The 17,732-nt window shown below is 42.0% G+C and overlaps 1 protein-coding gene across 2 annotated transcripts in view; it reads left to right on the forward strand.

Annotated features, from left to right (window-relative positions):
• Positions 1-1,787: 1,787 nt before the first annotated feature.
• Positions 1,788-17,732, forward strand: part of si:ch211-278a6.1 (SRC kinase signaling inhibitor 1) — a 52,843-nt gene continuing 36,898 nt past the window's right edge. For both annotated transcript variants that reach the window (XM_038703946.1, XM_038703955.1), the window contains exons 1-6: positions 1,788-1,893; positions 2,658-2,790; positions 7,351-7,395; positions 7,957-7,986; positions 8,861-9,210; positions 14,811-14,837. In XM_038703946.1, coding sequence (XP_038559874.1) covers positions 2,781-2,790; positions 7,351-7,395; positions 7,957-7,986; positions 8,861-9,210; positions 14,811-14,837 — 462 coding nt within the window. In that variant the 5' untranslated portion in view covers positions 1,788-1,893; positions 2,658-2,780. The remainder of the gene's footprint in view (positions 1,894-2,657; positions 2,791-7,350; positions 7,396-7,956; positions 7,987-8,860; positions 9,211-14,810; positions 14,838-17,732) is intronic.

Genomic DNA, 17,732 nt, shown 5'->3' on the forward strand with positions numbered 1-17,732 from the left:
CTCCTTCTGAAGTGTCTTTTTTTGTCTGTAACCACAATAACTTGTTCGCTCATTTGCAGCAATTCTTTCACTGTACTAAACATCCTCTTGTCAGGTGGTTTTGTGTTTTGTTTGCTCAGAATGGATTCATATTTTTTATACTTGAGAAAATGACTGTTCAGCTCTTCTGAATGCTACTCAGTGTGTGATTTATTGGTCTACTGTCTATGGAGGATTTTTTTATTTTTTATTTGACAGTAATTCAAAATACAGCACAAATAATTACAAAATTGCTTCAAATCAATAGAAGTGCCTAAAAGAAGTTTATAAAACACGGTTGTCAGAGTGTGTTAGTTTTGTGAGAAAGAAGAAAAAACATTTGGATGGTACCACAGCTGATGATGTTCCCCAACTGAAAAATCAGTCTTTAGTGCTTTGTTTTGTTGCTGCTTTCATCACTTGGTTCACTGGCTCAGCAGTGCGCTGCATCGTGCTGCTCTGCAGAATCCATTGAGATTAGCTTGAAAGCACACTGGGCACTTCTGTTGAAGTAGTACCTCCATTTCGGGCAGCTACAGGATGAATTAAACATATACGCGTAGATATTTGTGTGTTAGCTGTCTTTATTTTGGCTAAATATTGTTCTTCCTCTGTGTTACACTGTGAAAAGGGGAAGAGACAAAAAGTCCGTTTTGGGGTTAAAGTGGCGCTTGCAAATTTGTAGCAGATGGTGAAATAAGTAAGGTAAATAAAAGCACCATATCATCTAACCAGTGGCCTATACTACGAAGGGAGTTCAATCTCCTCAGAGTTAACTCGGGGTTATCAAGCAAACTCAGATCGCCTACACAGGAGTAAAACGGCACTACGACGGTGAATAAGATGATGGTGTCGGTTTTAATCCGGTGTTAACCCAATTGGAGTTGGTGCACTTTTGCATAAAATGGGCGTGTCTGGCTGTGCAGAAAGCGTTTTTTCGCAACGGCGTATGCAAGGCTGCAACATCACACACTCACACACCTCTGCCGTATATTAGATTATGCATGCAGTTTATTAGACTATTAGACTTTGCAATCGGATTTAGCAGTGAGGAAATACTCGTGAGTTTAGCCCACAATCACATGTTATCGTGCACCTTAGATACTTTGTCTATTGGGCCGGGCGTATTCAGAACAAAACACCAGTGTGATTTAGATTTTTTGTGACTTTAATTTCAGGCAATTCAGGGAATTTACGTTTTTTTTTATGAATTTGTCACTTTCATCTAGGAATGTTTTTTTTGTCGATTTATTAACCCCGACCCTGGCTTCCGATTTTTTGGACACTATTTGGAAAATAGTCAATCTAAATAGCCTATGTGAAAACAATTCAATTATATAACATTTCAGGAACTGGCCGTTATTTAATTAAGATCTCCTCCCTAAAATCACAGAGGCTGCAGGGCTCGCTGTATGAACGTAATGCTGTTGTGTTAAGAATGACGTCATTTTAGCTACAACCGCAGTGGAACAAGTCTGGATGAAATTTAAAAATATGTTATCAAGTGGTATGTATTAATAGCCTACTTCTCATTATTAACACTGAGTACAGGTGTGGTGTGTAGCCCACGTATACAGGGTAACCTCAAGTTAACCAAGAACAAAACCTGCTTGGAGCATTTTAGAGATCAGCAACTTGCCATGGCAACATGAATCCTCCCTGTTGATGCTTAAAGTGGTGGTATTATGCTTTTTGGCTTTTTCCCTCTCCTTTATTGAGTTATATATCTTTTTTGTGCATGTAACAGGTTTGCAAAGTGAAAAAGCCTAAAGTCCAGCCCATAGCAGCTTAGCAGCACCAGAGGTTATTGCTTAACTGACATTGTACTCTGATCTCCATGTGGGCAGGCTCAGGCAGGAAGCGGTGATCAATAAGGTATCAGATTTAACAATAATAATAGATGCATGTACTTGTGTGTTCAGGAAAGATTTGACTGGTCTGCACATTTCTACACTACCTTTCATCAAGCTCTGTACTGTATGTATGTGAATTTGTGTGGGTGTTTATGGTCGGTGTTTACATACATGCACCAAGCTTGTCATATTGTCCTGTATATGGTTGTATTGTCAGCAACAGTCTTGTGGTGATGGTATGATGACTCAGGCTTGGAGTCTGTTGCCTTTTCCTACTCGCAGTGTGTAATGCCACCGCTTTAGTTTATGGGATGTTTTATTAGCAACAATTGGACAAATGGTTATAACAGGACAACTGAATGTGAAAGTGGCTAAACTCTTGCGTGGGTTAGTGTCATGTACACTTCAGATTACTGCTAACCATATTCCAAATCATACCATAATTTTATAGGTTTGTCTGCCTTTCAGGTAGCTGCTGGTTTCTAGTCATTGTCATGTGGTGTAAAACCTCCTTTTGATAGATAATAAGGAAAATCATGTTTTGTAAGAATGTGTTCCTTCTTTTGCGAGGCAATGGAGTGCAGACTTAAAATCAAACTATACAACAGATAACTGCAATTTTATTTTAATTACATGGTGAAATTACTTGAAATATCAGCAATAACTATAAGTTTATGATTTGTTTTAAATAATCTAAAGCATGTAAAAACTCTGGTATGGTGCTTTAAACAATGAGAAAAAGAACTGAAAGTTGATTTTTGCTGCACCACATCCCTCTCCATGCAGTGCTGTTTAGGTCTTTGACTGAGACATCTTCCACCTGTGACTACCAGTCAGCGTTGCCCCTGTGGAGATCAGAGGTCCATGCACCACTGTCAGAGGAGGTGCAACCCATTAAAGTAGCTCTGTATGCGGGCAGGTGTGTAGTCTCCACACTCTCCAAACATCTTATTCAACCATCTCTTAAAGTTTATTACTTCCGCCTGTCTCCATCTAGCATCTTATTGAAGATAGCATCCGCCTCCCCAGTGAGGTACACTGAGCAGCACTGATGTAATGAGGTGTGGCTGGAGTGGATTCTTCTTCACACCCAGTGGCAGTAGTGTGCTGACTGACCTGGTTCAACAACAGGCTGTAATTAAGAGGCTCTCTCACCTGCTGCTGGCCTGCTGTGATTCCAGAAAAAGACAGCTGGCTTTTACCAGGATGACAAGTGAAACAAAGAGGTGCATTATGCTTGCCACCTCCCCCCGTTTCTCCCCTCCCCCCTCTCTGTCTGTCTCGGTAGCATGTATATATCATCTCTTGCCTTTATCCTCCAGATGAATACACACATTTGTTGTTTTCAGCTACAGACGTGCCCCAGAGATGTTGCCGTGGAGCCGTAGCATGCTCTAATTGTCTGAGTGCGTGCCATTGTGCTAACAGGTGCGTTGCTGGATCTGCTGCAATTTTAACTTGACTGCCTCCACAGCATTCCCCAGCGTTGCCCAGGGAAACTAAGTTTCGAGGTAGGAGGGTTAGTGAGTGGTTGAGAGGCAGAAAATGGATAGATAGAGGAGAGCAATAGGTGAAAAGATGGGCGTGTCACTTCTTATTGTACATGTTTTAATGATCAAAAGGGCATCCAGTTTTACATGAGGCAGCCTGGAGCCTTCTGATGGTCTCAGTCTGTTACTAAGTCCGGCAGTACAGACATGCAGGCTGACCTTCTGATGGCTTGCTCTCACTGCCCAGCTGTCAATTTCACCCCTTTTAACTCTCCTCTCCTTGCACACCAGTGCCTCAGACCTTTCAGAGATTACCTTAATGGAGAGAAAAAAAGTGAAATGCACATGCCTGCTGGGTTATGTGTCTCTATACCCGGAGCCTCATCGAACCTCAAAGAGCAAGCATAACAAGTGAGAACACTGAACGAGCAAGATAAGAGAGATGGAAACAAAAGTTCCTCTCTCAAGTTCAGAGTCACGTTTTCACTGGCTATTCATTGAATTCCACATGCAGTAGTAAATTTCAAGGTTCATGTGACAGCTTGCAGTCAATAGAATGAGTGCCACTTGGCAATCACTTGTTTCTTTTGTAGGATTAGTAATTATGTAGCAGGGAAAGTCATTGTAGCAACAACGTAGAGAGTTAACAGCTAGCACATCAGCATGTTAACCTCATATAGAAGGTAGCGGGCAAGATGGCCCACAGCTGTCATTTTAAGGGTTAGTACATGTTGAACTGCAGCCCCCAGTTGGTTCTTGAGTTGTGACCTGCAGGGTTTTTAAAGCCCCGTTTAGTGTTTTTTCAAAAGGTTATATTTAATCCTGCCATGCCTCTCTCCTTCTAGTTATTTGTTTTAATCGTTCCCACTGGAGCACATAGAGTTACAATTGCCAATAGCTGTAGGCCTTGCTGATTGGCTTATTTCCTGTTGCCGGTAGCCTTAATCGACATGCTGGATTTGCAGTTTGCTGTTTTCACCTACTTCTGCTTGATTTTTCTTCTTCCCTCCTTCTTCTCTGGTTAATATTCAGCTGGTATATCTACCCTGTGCTGTCACAGCCGGCATCCCACAAGGAGCCCTGCCATGCTTTGCAGTAAATTAGGCTGCGTGTATCGGAGGGAAGGCCTCGCCTTGCCTTCCACAAGCGTCTGCATAACAACAGGCCTTCTGGGTAGGGAAACTGGACTATCAGAGAAACTGGCCCCTTTCCATGACACGATTTAACACCGAAGAGTGAAAGAGTAGTCACAAGAATAATTCCTTTACAGAGAAATGCTTGGTTTAATTGTAATAAACAGTGAAAAGCCATATGTGTCAAGTAGAGAAGCCGATATTACCACATTACTTCTTTTCACTGATGTCTGAAAGTGCACAATCCAGAAGACCTTGTATGTGTTAAAGAATTGAGACAGACACTATTCAGAGAGCTACATTTGAAGTAATACACATAAGTAAGTAACATTTCTCAGCCGTGAAGCCCTCAAAAACAGACCTGTCTAGGAAACGACTTTGTTGAAAAGTTTAGTAAATGAATCAAGTAGCCATTAGATAGAAAAAACTATTTTGATTATCAATTACTTATAATTAAATAGTCATTTTCTCCTGTTTTAGCTTCTCAAATGTGAATATTTGCTGTTTTATTTATTTATTTATTTGTCATATAGTATACTAAATATCTTTGGGTTTTGGGTCACCTTGGACTCTTTGAACGTAATGGGTTTTGTTTACTATTTTCTGAAATTTTACAGACTGAATGATTTAATTGATTAATGGAGTAAAATAATCTGAAGATCAATTGATAATGAAAGTAATTGTTAGTTGCAGCCCTAATTGACATTAACTACAGTTAACATAGCGTTTTCTAGATGCTTTTGTATGCATAGTGTATGCATATTTGCATCCCCCTTTCTCTTCCAAAACAATATTAATACAGGAGTGACTCAGGTAGCCTCAAGCTGTAGCTGCATATGTGACAATAAGTATATAGTCAAAATGTTTGAAGTACCTGTGAATTTAGGTTTAGTTATTAAAGAATCCAGAGCTGTGTTTGGGTATGTGCAGTTTGCAGCTTTCTTATCATTCTGTGAGACTTGAAGCCTCTCTTACACCCTCCTCTCCCTCTGACCCACTTGTTTAACATGCCCAAAGATATAAAGTTACGCCGCCTGCCTCTTCCAAATCCATCAAAGCACACCCAATCCACTTTTCACCTCCTGATTCTCCATAACATATGTCCATGCATATGATGAGCAACAACTTCCCTTCCTGAGTTGAAAGTAGAGTTCACCAGCAAAAAAAAACCACCTTTCCCTTTGGAAGTACATAGTCCCAGATTTGGCTGTGATGATACAGAACATTATTATTATGTATGTGTTGTTGTGGGTGGGTTGGCAAATGCCGCTTGTCACGGAATGAATTTCCCTACATATATAAATAACCTGCTGAAGTGTAGGTGGAGACTGGTGACTTGAAAAGTTGAGAATAGAGCTCAATGTAATGCAGACAGATATTAAAAAATCTGTAGGGAAATTCTCTGTTAATTATAAATCCATTCGTCATCTTTCTTCAATCAATGGACCAAGCTCCCCTTATGGAAGGAGGTTTTAGGTTTGATTATTTTTTGCATAAACCCAGAGAAATGTGGTAGGACTGCCTAAACAGGCTGTATTGGTTGTTAGGAGTTGTTTTTTGTTAGTTTGTTTTGCCTAGCGGTATCTTTTTCTCTGTGCAGGTGATTTCTCCTTGACTGTTTGTCTTTTCTTATCGCTCAATGCCCACCGCAGCGGGCTCTTTTTATTTAGGCAGGTTAATGCTCTTGACTGTGCTCTCTATCTCGCAGTGCAGCCCAGGCCTCATTGGCCGAGCCGACAGATCTTATCGGTTCTGATTGTAGGCTCCTGTTGTCATTCGGGTCCTCTATTATTTCGTTGACCAACATGCTGCACCTTCTCCTGGAGGCTCTGAGTCTTTGTAGTTGCAATTTGGTCTGCTGCAGACCCAGACTTGTTGACAGACAGTGCTTGTGATAAAGCGTTCATCAGAAACCCACCCCATCAAGGCTCTTTTATGTAGGTTTAAATGATGCTGGCATTGCGTGGGCTTGCACAGATTGTTTTGGCTGTCAGGGTTATTGTCTGCCAGCTTATGTGGAAATATATTGGCTGTGAATGACGAAAGTAAGGATGAATAACCTGTTCCCATTTTCTATTCTTACTCTCCAGCCCACACAACTTTTACTCCCGCTGTCTTGAAGATGAGGGCTTTGTATACAGCTTTGGAAAGTATATCCACAAACTGCAGTTTGGAAAGTTGTTGGGCTGTATTCCAAACCAGTGGGACAAGGAGGTGCACATTTGAACAGAATTAAATTCATTTCATGTATCTGCAACCCATTAACTTGTTTAGCATTTTAACTTCTATCAGGACTCTCTTAAATTGATACCACTAATTTTTCTGATATTGTTTTGTTGATACAGCGTTTCATTCTCTTTGCAGGTTTATGTTTGTCCAGAGGTAGCATACACTACTCTGCTTTTTGTTGTTGCTGATGCTCAGTCACAATAATAAGCCATAGTACATAGACCCAGCTGTGCCAGCCATTGTAATGGGGCCCTTGAGTCAGGTCCTTGTTAGCTGATGCACAATAAGCTCCAGCCTAATGAAGTGTAAACCCAAGATCTGGGAGGCTGTGAGGGGGCCAGATGAATATGGCCGGCAGCCTTGGTGCGCAGAGGAGAGCTCAATGCTAATGTTATTAGCCAGGAGGTCAGTCCATTTTGCCTCACCCGTGCTCAGTTTATCAGAACTTCATAATGTTGTGGATGTAAGGGCATGGTGTTGAAACAGCTGATCACACTTGAGTTGTTCGTTATCGCTCCAAGAATGAATAGAGTGAGAAATGGGTTTACAACGAGCACGTAGTTTGACTGCTGCTGCTTCTGAATGGTTGCAGACCTTCTGCCCTTAACAGGCTTTCTCTGTGTTAAGGTTTGTCCGCTGGAGAGCGTTGCACCTCTGTTGGGGCTCCATCTGGTGAGCTTCCTCTTCTCTTCCTCTGCGTTCATTAACAGTCCATTTGTTGCTCCTGCCCCGAGGAGCCTCCCTCTGCTGCGTACTTGCTCAGCTCATCCTAATGCTGCTGATGAGTCTTTAATGTACAGATGGTCCACTTCATTCAGCCCTATTAAGCCTCAGCACTTTTTATGCTTTTACTTTAACCAGAGTTAACAGATTTTTTTATTATGAATTTCTGAATTGATTGTTTTTCTACCTGCTTAAAATCGGAAGTTTATACAGAGTTAACATTATTTATGAACTTTTTCAGTGTAAAAATGCATGATATACAATATTCATTTACCATTCTCCCGGTTATTGTAAGACACTATTAGTATTCATAGCAAACCATTACCCTATGTGTACCCTTATGAATTCATTATAATGCATATATAATGCATTAACTGATTGTAATTCAGAGAAAGGGCTATTGTTTCACAATAGCTCTTTTCTGATGGTCATGTGACGGTGTTCTGGTGTGTTTGCTTGCACATCTGTGCACAAACACACAAATTAACCCTTGGCATGTTTCTCTTCTAGCCAACGCCGGGGCCTGTTTTCCTAAACAAGGTAACTTACCGGGCGAATGGCTCCCTTCTCTTTTATCACACTTAAGTTCATTTGTATTTCCTGTCACACCCACACAGTCCCCTCCCGGCTGTCTCCCTTCCCTTCCTGTGCCTTCCACCTCTGGCTATGTTGTCTGTCAGTTAGAGCCCTGATAAAAGGGCTAAGGGCCAAGGGCTGTCAGAGTGATGCGCCTCCTTAAAAACGGACAGCAGAATCAGTAACCTCCAGACAACGGACAGTGACAATATGTAGAGAAAGTGGGAGAGGGTTCAAGGGATGGAGGGAAAGGTCAGATAGATGGACAGGAGTTGGTGAGAATGAGTGAGAACACAGACAATGAAAGAAGTGTTCCTTCATGTTCCCAGTTGATTTTCAATCAGTATTTTGTTTTTCTCTGTTTCCCAAGAAAACAATGAAAGCCACTTAAGATGAAAAGCAGGCATATCACAGTGGAATATCCAGCAAAACAAATTCAGTTTGAGCCTCTTCCTTTGATCTATTGCAGAAGCATTTTACTTTTCTCATTTTTCTTCCCTTCAGAACTTGAAATCAATAATTCTGCAGGGAACCGCTCCTTCCTGGTGGCAAATAGTCTAACATCCCATCCCATTTCTTTCTCTCTCTCTTTCTCTCTCTCCTGTCCTCTCCTGTACCTTATTTGTCCACTCTCCTTCCCTCTGCTCCATTTGTTTCCACCTGTGTGTGCCTGCTCTGTGTGTATGTGCATCTCCACCCTGAAATCTTTCTGCATGCTTGTGTGGGTGGTGATTCACCTCTTTCTCGCACAAATTCCAACCCTTCCTTCTTTCTTCCCTTCCCTTATTTTCTTCCCATCCTTCATCCTCTCTTCCCCCCTTCTGTCCTCATTCCTTAGATCCCGAGCGTGGTGGCAGTCACATGATCTCTACAGATGACTTGGAATATCCACGGGAGTACCGGACGCTGGGGAACAGCGCTCGGCGGTTCTCCAATGTGGGCCTCGTACACACTTCGGAGCACCGGCACACCGTCAGTGCCGCCCAGAGCCTGGAGGCCCTGACCAATCTGCACAAGGCTGATATGGAACGGAAGAGGGATGCCTTCATGGATCACCTGAAGAGCAAGTACCAGCAGCAGCAGCAGCTTCAGCAGCATCCGCACCACAGCCCGCACCACAATCCACCTTCACCCTCACCCTCCCACACCAGCATGAGGGGTACATCAGAGCGGTCTGCACGAGAACAGGTATGCAGTTCACATCTCATGATGATTTGTTACCCTTGAAAAGAATTGTCTGACTATGTGTATTATCCCAATGTCATTTAATGTTCAATTATTAATTAATACATTTCATGTGTCTGTTTTTTTTCATCACTTTACCGGCGTTTAGCAATACATGTGACACTTCATGTGGTGTCAGTATATGTTTTGTGTTTTTTGGCAATCAAACTGGTCACCGCTGTCGATTTGGCTACAGAAAAATGATGTCACATGTAGAGACACAAAGGCCCATCATGTATACAGTTTTTGGGTGGCGTCATATGTGTCATCCTGCAGCAAAAAGTCTCTTGTCAGATAACACCCAGAGCAAAAGCAGCACATTGTGTTCATTGAAGTAATTGAGGTGATCTTTGTATCTGTATTATTAGAGGTCGTCATTAAACTGTCACAGCCAAGCTTTTCTTTGTGTCTCTGCTGCCAGAACCTGCAGAACTTTACATAGAGGGCGAGACTGACACTGAGGTGTGTAGGAAGATGGGTAGTCACATACACAAACGAATTGATTGCACATATGCTAATGAAGTTCTCTAAACACTTTGAGATAATGTTTGTCCTTTGCTCTTAGTGTTTTTATCAAATCTTTTCCCCCTTCAAATGTAGTAAACAGCTTTCTCTTTTTTATGTCACTTACACGTACACACACATGCACATGCACGTGCACATGAAAATACTAAACTGTACACAAACACACTCCCTCTTTGTGTGAGCACCACTGCTGTGTGTGAATTTAAAAAAGGGTAAATTCAATGTAGTGACAAGAGAGAAAAGCACATCAGGGGAGAGAATGAAAGGGAGAGAGAGCGAGTGAGCGAGGGTGGGCGGGTGAAAGACAGGTGGAGTCCATAGTTGCCATGGCAACCTCTCTCATAAATGGCAAGTAGGGATATCGCATTGCAAAGGTCAGGTTTTGTAGAGAAGGAGGAATTGTACAATAATGAAGACAGAAGGGAGAGAGGCGTCAATAGTGGGAGACAGACAGTTGAAATTTTTGCAGCAGAGTGGACAGTTCCTAAAGTGACAGGGCATTTTCACTGCATGGGGAGGAAGCAGCGGAGCCCAGGATTCCTTGTCATCTCGTGGATGTGCAGAGCATGGACAGCGAAGAAGGAGGGGGGAGGGCGGGGAGGAGCTGGAGAGGAGCGCAGCAGCCAGTCAAGCAGCCCGCTGCTCAATTAGCCAGCACCAGCAGGAGCCAGCCACCCATCTGCGAAGGAGTTAATCGGCTGGTGTTGTAATGAATTAAATAAAGAGTTTCCGCTGCATGTGCTACTGGAGAGCGAGACAGAGAGAGAGAGGGTGAGAAAGAAGAAGAGAGAAGGAGATTGAGTAAGGAAGAGGGAGGGAGGGTTAGAGAAGCAGAGGGAGGGAGAGTCGGGCAAAAACGGGATGAGGATTCGCTGCACCTGACGGACAGCCTGGGATGACTGGAGTGTTGGACAGGCACAGGTGCACTGCAGGTGAGACGGGACTGGGAGCTTGAAACTGGAAGCCGGAGGCTGTTGTAGAGAGGGATGTGTGTGTAGGATAAGGATGTGCCAGCTGGGATTAGATTCCACGGCTGTTGTTTGTTGTGGTTGTTGTGGTGACGGTGTGCGTATGCTCAGCAGGCAGTCCAAGCTAGACGAAGGCTGAGTGGACAATACTGTAAACTACACAAAGAGCCTTCTGTGCGCATGTTTGGGTGAGCGTTAATTTGCTGTGCAGACGAGTGCAGGTGTTTTCAAAACAGAGAGAGATATGGAGAGAGGCTGCGGTAACATCAAGACACCAAACTAGACCAAAGGAGGGTTGAGGGGGAAAGAGTAAGAATGTTTGAAATGGGGGGCGCAGGTGCAGAGAGGATGACGACATGAGAAAGTGACGGGGGTGGAGGAGGGGTGGTGTGAGTGCAGCCTGCTTTACATGCTGGTCAGGTAATGCAGCGCTCCACTCTGCGAGTCTACGTCCCTCTGTGGCGAACTCCAGCCAGTGTACATACACGCCTGTGTGTAAATGTACATATGGGTGTCTTTACTTAGCAGTCAGGAATGCATTTAACCCCACAGACCCAAATTTATTCTGACATACATTTGACATTTAGTCTGACAGACGTACATCAGAAAGTCTCTTTGGGGCTCATAGCACATTTAATTCAACAGGAGGTTAAAAATTACAAGATGTACATTCAAGCTAAGTAGTAGGGCCTTATTCAAGAGTTTGGGCTTTCATGAGTGAGTGTGATAATGATTAACAGTATAAAACAATGTCTTGTGTAATAACATACATTGAAATAGGCCTTCTCGAGTTTGCTCTCACACACACCCTCTCAGTGCAGTATTTGCAACTGAAAGTCCAAGATTAGTGTATCTGCAGCTGTCAGCAGAGCAACGGTTAGAACAACATGAGGCGATGAAGAAAAAATTTGTTTACTTTACCTGAGAACTGTGAGTAAGCCTCATTAGGGTAACAAACAGAGAAACACTGGTTGAGACAGACACACAAGACCACAAATCACTTCTACACCATTAAAGCCAGCCCTCAGAGTCATTTAGCTCTGTGGGAAAATAGAATCATTAATGTTTTCTGAACAAGTGAACAGCAGTTATTTATGACGCACCAATGCTGCCCCTGAGCTGCTGTCAGTTCAAGAGATTGTCAAGGACAAACTTTTACTGGCTGGCTACACAGAATAAATGACACATGATCAGGTAGTCAAGGCTGAAACAAGCTCATCTAACCTGAAACAAGCTCATGTATTATCTTATCTCTGAAAGTCACCCACTTCACCTGTGACCTCTCACCCCTGAGTCTGACTGAGAATTAGCTTTCTGACAGAGGAGGTTGAGATGTTTTATAGATTCAGATCTCTCACTGAACTTTTTGAAATGTAAGACAGCCTTGGTTTAAGCTATGTGATAATGTATTTTTGAGAGCATTGGCTTTTTTAAAGGTGATACTTTTATAATTATATTAACCCATAATGAATAATTTAATCCTTCAGACATTAGATGTACATGGTTTTCAGTGGACAGCGACAATATGTGGCAATTACAAAATAACAAACAAAAACCCCCCTGAACAGCTAGCTAGGAGACAGAAATTGTCTTCAGCATCACATCAAAGAGTAGTCTTTAGGATAAGTGCTTTGACATACTGTATGTTGGTAGAAATGTATATGCTATGTGGAAAAGGACGCCTGGGTTGAGATTATGCTTCATATAATTTTGAATCCCTGTGAAACAGTGTTTGGTGGACACAATCATACCCAGTAAAATTCCATAAAATAGCTGCTAGAAGAAGAATGCAGTTTTTAATAAGTTTGGTCAGGTTTCAATTTCAGACAAGTGTTCATTCAACAGTTGTTTTTATGTCATAGTTTGTAGAATTTTAATTGGTTACATTATTGAGTCCAACCCCTACTTTTGTTATACCATGACTGTGTTGTGTCCCATTTCCATGCAATGATTTTACTAACACTAGTATTAATTCTAAGCAGGTTTTGAGTCTGTAGTGCGCTTACACCGGAAAAGTTAACAAAAGTTAGTGTACTCAAAGATGCCAGTATGCATATTAAATTTGCGTGGTTTCTGAATGTGCTATTGGAATTACATTACATTTGGCCAGTGGTTTTGTCCAAAGTGATGAACAAATGAGGTACAACCCAGGGCGCTGATAGATCAAGGAGAAGCCTTCCACAATACGTGCTTCAGTACTCCATTTTCCACCTGACACAAGTGCCACAAGGGTGCAGGTGCATGAAGTAATAATTAATAAACAACAATATTGTCCCACGATGCATTGCACAGCAGAAGTGGAGCACGTACTCACGGTTACAAACCTTTTCTCTTTGGAATAACACAGCCAATATAACTTCACAAAGTCTAACACTGTGTGTACACAGGAGACGTAGACACCGTGCAGTGCACTGCATCTACGCAGGATGCATTCAGGCACATTATTGGGTGTAGGTCACCCAGGTTTTGGCAGCACTCCGAGCCAAACACACAGTATTTGTAGTTTTACACATAAATCAAAGAAAATGCATTTGAAGCACAAATATAGAGCAAGTGAAACTCTAGCCAATACGTGGCCTGTGTAGACAGCTGTATTAATGACAATAGGAGCATATCTGTTCCGTCAGATGTCCATGAGATCCATGAGATGGATTGCTGGAAAACATTCCTGAAACGCGTGTAGACACGATGTTATTGTGTGCATACTATGTACATACAGTATGATGGTGTGTACATGTACATATCAATACCAGGCAGTATTATGGACACCAGCCTGTATAAAATCTGTACTGTCTTTGACCAGATGTTAGTTAATCATAGCTCAGTGTTCTCTTGGCCAGGAAGCATTACCTCTTTGGATTAGTATAAATATAACACTTGATATTGTAACAAAACTAAGCAAGGCATTGCACCTCAATAGATAAAGAACAAAGAGAAAGAAAAAGTCTGAAAAGAATGGCATCAGGCCCACACGAGGGAACCTTAAATGAAGGATTAGACTACAATAAGGTCATAATCAGTTAAAAAAAACGCTCCTTCTGATGCTCGTATTTACTGATATAATCGAGGCTTTTGTTGAGACAGTATTAAAATGGAAGGCTCATAATGAAATACCACCAACTATCATAAATCAAAACTTGCCTGTCACTTTTATTCATCCCTACGCCAGGAAAGTAATGTGAGTCCTACAGAAGGGAGGCTGAATGGACTGAAAATTGCCTGCAGATAAGAATAAGAAATAAGAGTTAGGATTAGAATTAAAATTCATGAACTCAATCTTTTTTTAATTTTCCATGTCATTTTGAGGTATTTCTGGGCCATCAGTGGCTTGGCCTGGTTATGACTGTGGGGTAATCATGTTTTAATGGAAAGCTCACTTCCTGAGGCCTCGGCCAACATGCGAGCACCTTTTCATTCATGGCAGAGCAGCAGGAAGGCCAAATGGATACCGCATGGGCTGGTGAAAATAAGCAGGTGGAGGAGGTTCACATGGAAAAAAAAAACACGGCAGGTGGATCAAGAGCAAAAGAGACGGTAGAGAGCGAGGGGGAGACAGAGTGGTTGCTTGCGTGTGGTGGAGAAGTCTGGGAAAAAGGCCAACGTTGATACAACAGAGTGGGCTGCTGTTTGACTCGATTTCACTCTTTTCATTTCCTCCCCTTCACCAGTTACAGCCAACAGCGCAATCTTGTTTCAGGTGTGCTGTAACCCGATGAATGCAAAACACAGCCACTCCCTGCGTTAGCGCCAATCAAACTTAATGATCGTGGCTTAGATAGTCGCATTAGATGAAGCTGTCGACAATATAAATGAGGTTCATAAATAGCCTGTCGCACATTACACAAAAACAATTTAGAAAACACAACTGATGATGTTCTTTGGAGAGGATGCATTGGATTTTTATGCCAAAAGCCTGCATTCAGACTCTATCTCATCTCCAGTGAAGCTGGTTCCATGCACCATTTTTTTAAATGTTTGTTTTTTGTTGAGGCCATAATTAGAGAATAAGTATCTGACTTTTCTCTCTCTGTCTCCCTCCCTTCCCTATTTTGTCCTTCATGAACTCCACAGCAACAGCCCAACTACTGGAGCTTTAAGGTTAGTGCTGCGTGTCTGAGTGTCCCTGTGCGTTTCTTATTCTCCTGTCCATTGTGTGTGTGTGTGTGTGTGTGTGTGTGTGTGTGAGAATGTGAATGTGAATGTGTCTGTGTTTGTTCTGTGCTGTGGGATCACACCAGACTCCTCTGGCATCACCAGCCTCCTTGGTCCTCTGGTTCATGCAACACCAGCTCACTTGGCATCTCTCAGCTCTTCAGGCTGTGTGTGTGTGTTGGGGGGGGGCGGGGTTGCAGTGGCAGGGGTGTCAGAGGTGGCGACAGCTTAAACTTCTCCAGCTCCATTTAATCTGCAGAAGACGAATCTCTCAGGATTTATGATACCTCAGTCAGCTTGCATTAATGACTGGAAGGCATGTGACCTTGCTGAAGTATTACTCAGACTGACTGAGACATTAAGAAGACATTTCAGACGCGCTGCTGAGGAATTACTGAAATAATGCTTTGACATTAGCACAGAGGCTTGAGTCATGGTTGGCCTCCTGAAAGTGTTTTACCCACAGGTTGCAGAGAGGAAATATTGTTTGTATGGAGAAAGCCTGCATAAAAATGTATTGAAAATGTATACCACTAAGGCTGAATTTAAAGAATAAATGTGTGTGTGTGTGTGTGTGTGTGTGTGTGTGTGGGGGGGGGGGGGTTGATGCTAATTTATGGAACACATTTTAGACTAAAGACCATTTAATTGGGGACAGCTTGCAAAACGCTGATTTTTAAATTCCAGGAAATGATATTAAGTCTATGTAATGTCCCCAAAAGTGACATGAGTAAACTTGTGTGTGGGTGTGTGAAGGAAGAGCCCCAGGCTTATCTGCGGTGTAGTCTTCCTTGAATCCCTGCTCACAATATCATTTGATCAGGGTGGAAATGTCACTGAATATCAATAGCCTTATGCCCTGACCCATGAGGAAGGCTAAGCAATTTATTCCTCACTTCCACAAGTACTTTAACCTCAAACAACAGTGATATGAAATAGAATGTAGTGCCCCGTCTTTCACATAAATCTATTACACAATCAAACAGCTTGAATTCTGCAGGACTTTCATGGGGTATACCAAACATTGTAGATATGCTAGTATAAAAGTTAAACTTTTAATGTCAAACAATCAACTTCTGTTATTATTTGAGAAAAGAATCAAATGCGTTTCCAACAATTCTGAAAACATTTTTAAAAAAATATTGAAAACTCGTAATAATCACAATCATTTCTGAGAGGCAAGTTGGCTTGTTCTGATGTGTTGCTTTGTCCAAATTCCAAAAATGTTAAACAGATCAACAAAGCAGAAAATATTCACACTATAAAAGATGCAACCAGAAAATTATTGTAGGTTTTGTGTCAAAGTTGACTGAAACAGCTATTTTATTATCAAAATAGTAAATCTGATTCTTCCGACCAATTAATCAACTAACTGTTGCAACTCAAAAAATGTATATTTCTTATTTTTGGTGACTTGCACTTCTTAGTACAGTAAGTTGCTGCTCTGTTGAGAGTGTGAGAGAATTGCTTGATGTTGCTTTGCGGCAGCCAAAACCAAGTTTAATCACTGAACAGAGACAGTTAGAATTTAATTATTGTCCCCACAAGGTGCAGCAGCGGTATTAAAATGTAGAATGAAACAACCAAAATGGTCCATTCTGCAACAGATCTAAAGCTATTTGCTTTCAACACAACCTCTGTTGTTGACACATTTTATGTTGACAACTCATCCTTCTCCGTTTTCTTCATTTTGCACTAAAGCTTCTGAAAGCCCCTCATCCCCACTAGCGCTGATCTGAGCTTGACTCTCTCCCTGGATTCTCCTGCCTGAAAATAAACAGTAAATTAAACTGCTATCCGGATTATACAACACAATTTTGTTTTACCTGTCGAAATAAATATGAATATTAAAGATCTTATCAGATAATAGTATATTAAATACACAAGCCTTCCAACAGTTACAGGTGTTGGACATGGGACACAGTTAAATTTGTATCTAAAAAGAAATTGTCTAGAACATGTAGCTTCTCGCCATGTTTTCAGGCTACTTTTTCTCTATCAGAAACAAAAGAATCACTACCAGCAATCTCAGCCATCATCTCCCCTCTGGAAGAGAACGCCATTTTGCTCCCTCTCCTTCTGAACAAACCAATTGCACAGAAGCAAAATTCACAGCAATTTGGTAAAGCAATTTGTTCCATGCATTGATGACTCCCGGTATTATAAAGAGACAGGACTCTAGGGGTGTTTTGGGGTTGGAGATTGTGTGTCCTGGCAGAAGATGGGCCAGAGAGTTGAAAAAGATGGAGAGACATAATGATAGTGGGCGAAGAGCAAGTAGACAAGGTGGTCACAAACAGATGTGAGAGATGGGTTGATTTTTGGACCTGTTTTCTCTCTCCATTTTCTAAAAGTGAGAGCTGTGTTCTTTGTTTGTGTGGAGAAAGGGCCACATTATGGGTAAAGGGAGACAATGCAGCCTCAAAATCCTCAAATTTAGACAGCAGCAGCACAAGCATGACACCTGGATATGGCTTTGGCCTCTGCCACGAGAGACGAATGTGGAGGCAGATATGTTGACGTAAAGCAGCTAGGGCTGCAGCTAACGATGATTTTAGGACTCGAGCTTACAGATTATTTCATCGATGCATTGTTTAAGAAGTACTTTTGCTTGGCGGCGGTGCCCCAAACTCATGATTGTGACGTTACAATCCAAACTCATGGCCCAACCAGTTGGAAAACAACAAACGCACATGTATACATTTACAGCTGAGGATTGCGGCTTACTTTGGCTAGCCTTGAACTCATCAATCAATCATGATTTCAGTTAAATGCTAAAGTTGCTGTTACTGTTACCTTGTCTGTGGTCTGCTGTGTGGACTTGATGATAGACCGGGTGCT

The sequence above is a fragment of the Micropterus salmoides genome, unplaced genomic scaffold (genome assembly GCF_014851395.1).
Source record: "Micropterus salmoides isolate LMB-PRFRI ecotype aquatic unplaced genomic scaffold, ASM1485139v1 Ms_hic_scaffold_10, whole genome shotgun sequence".
In the NCBI taxonomy this organism is placed as follows: Eukaryota; Metazoa; Chordata; class Actinopteri; order Centrarchiformes; family Centrarchidae; genus Micropterus; species Micropterus salmoides.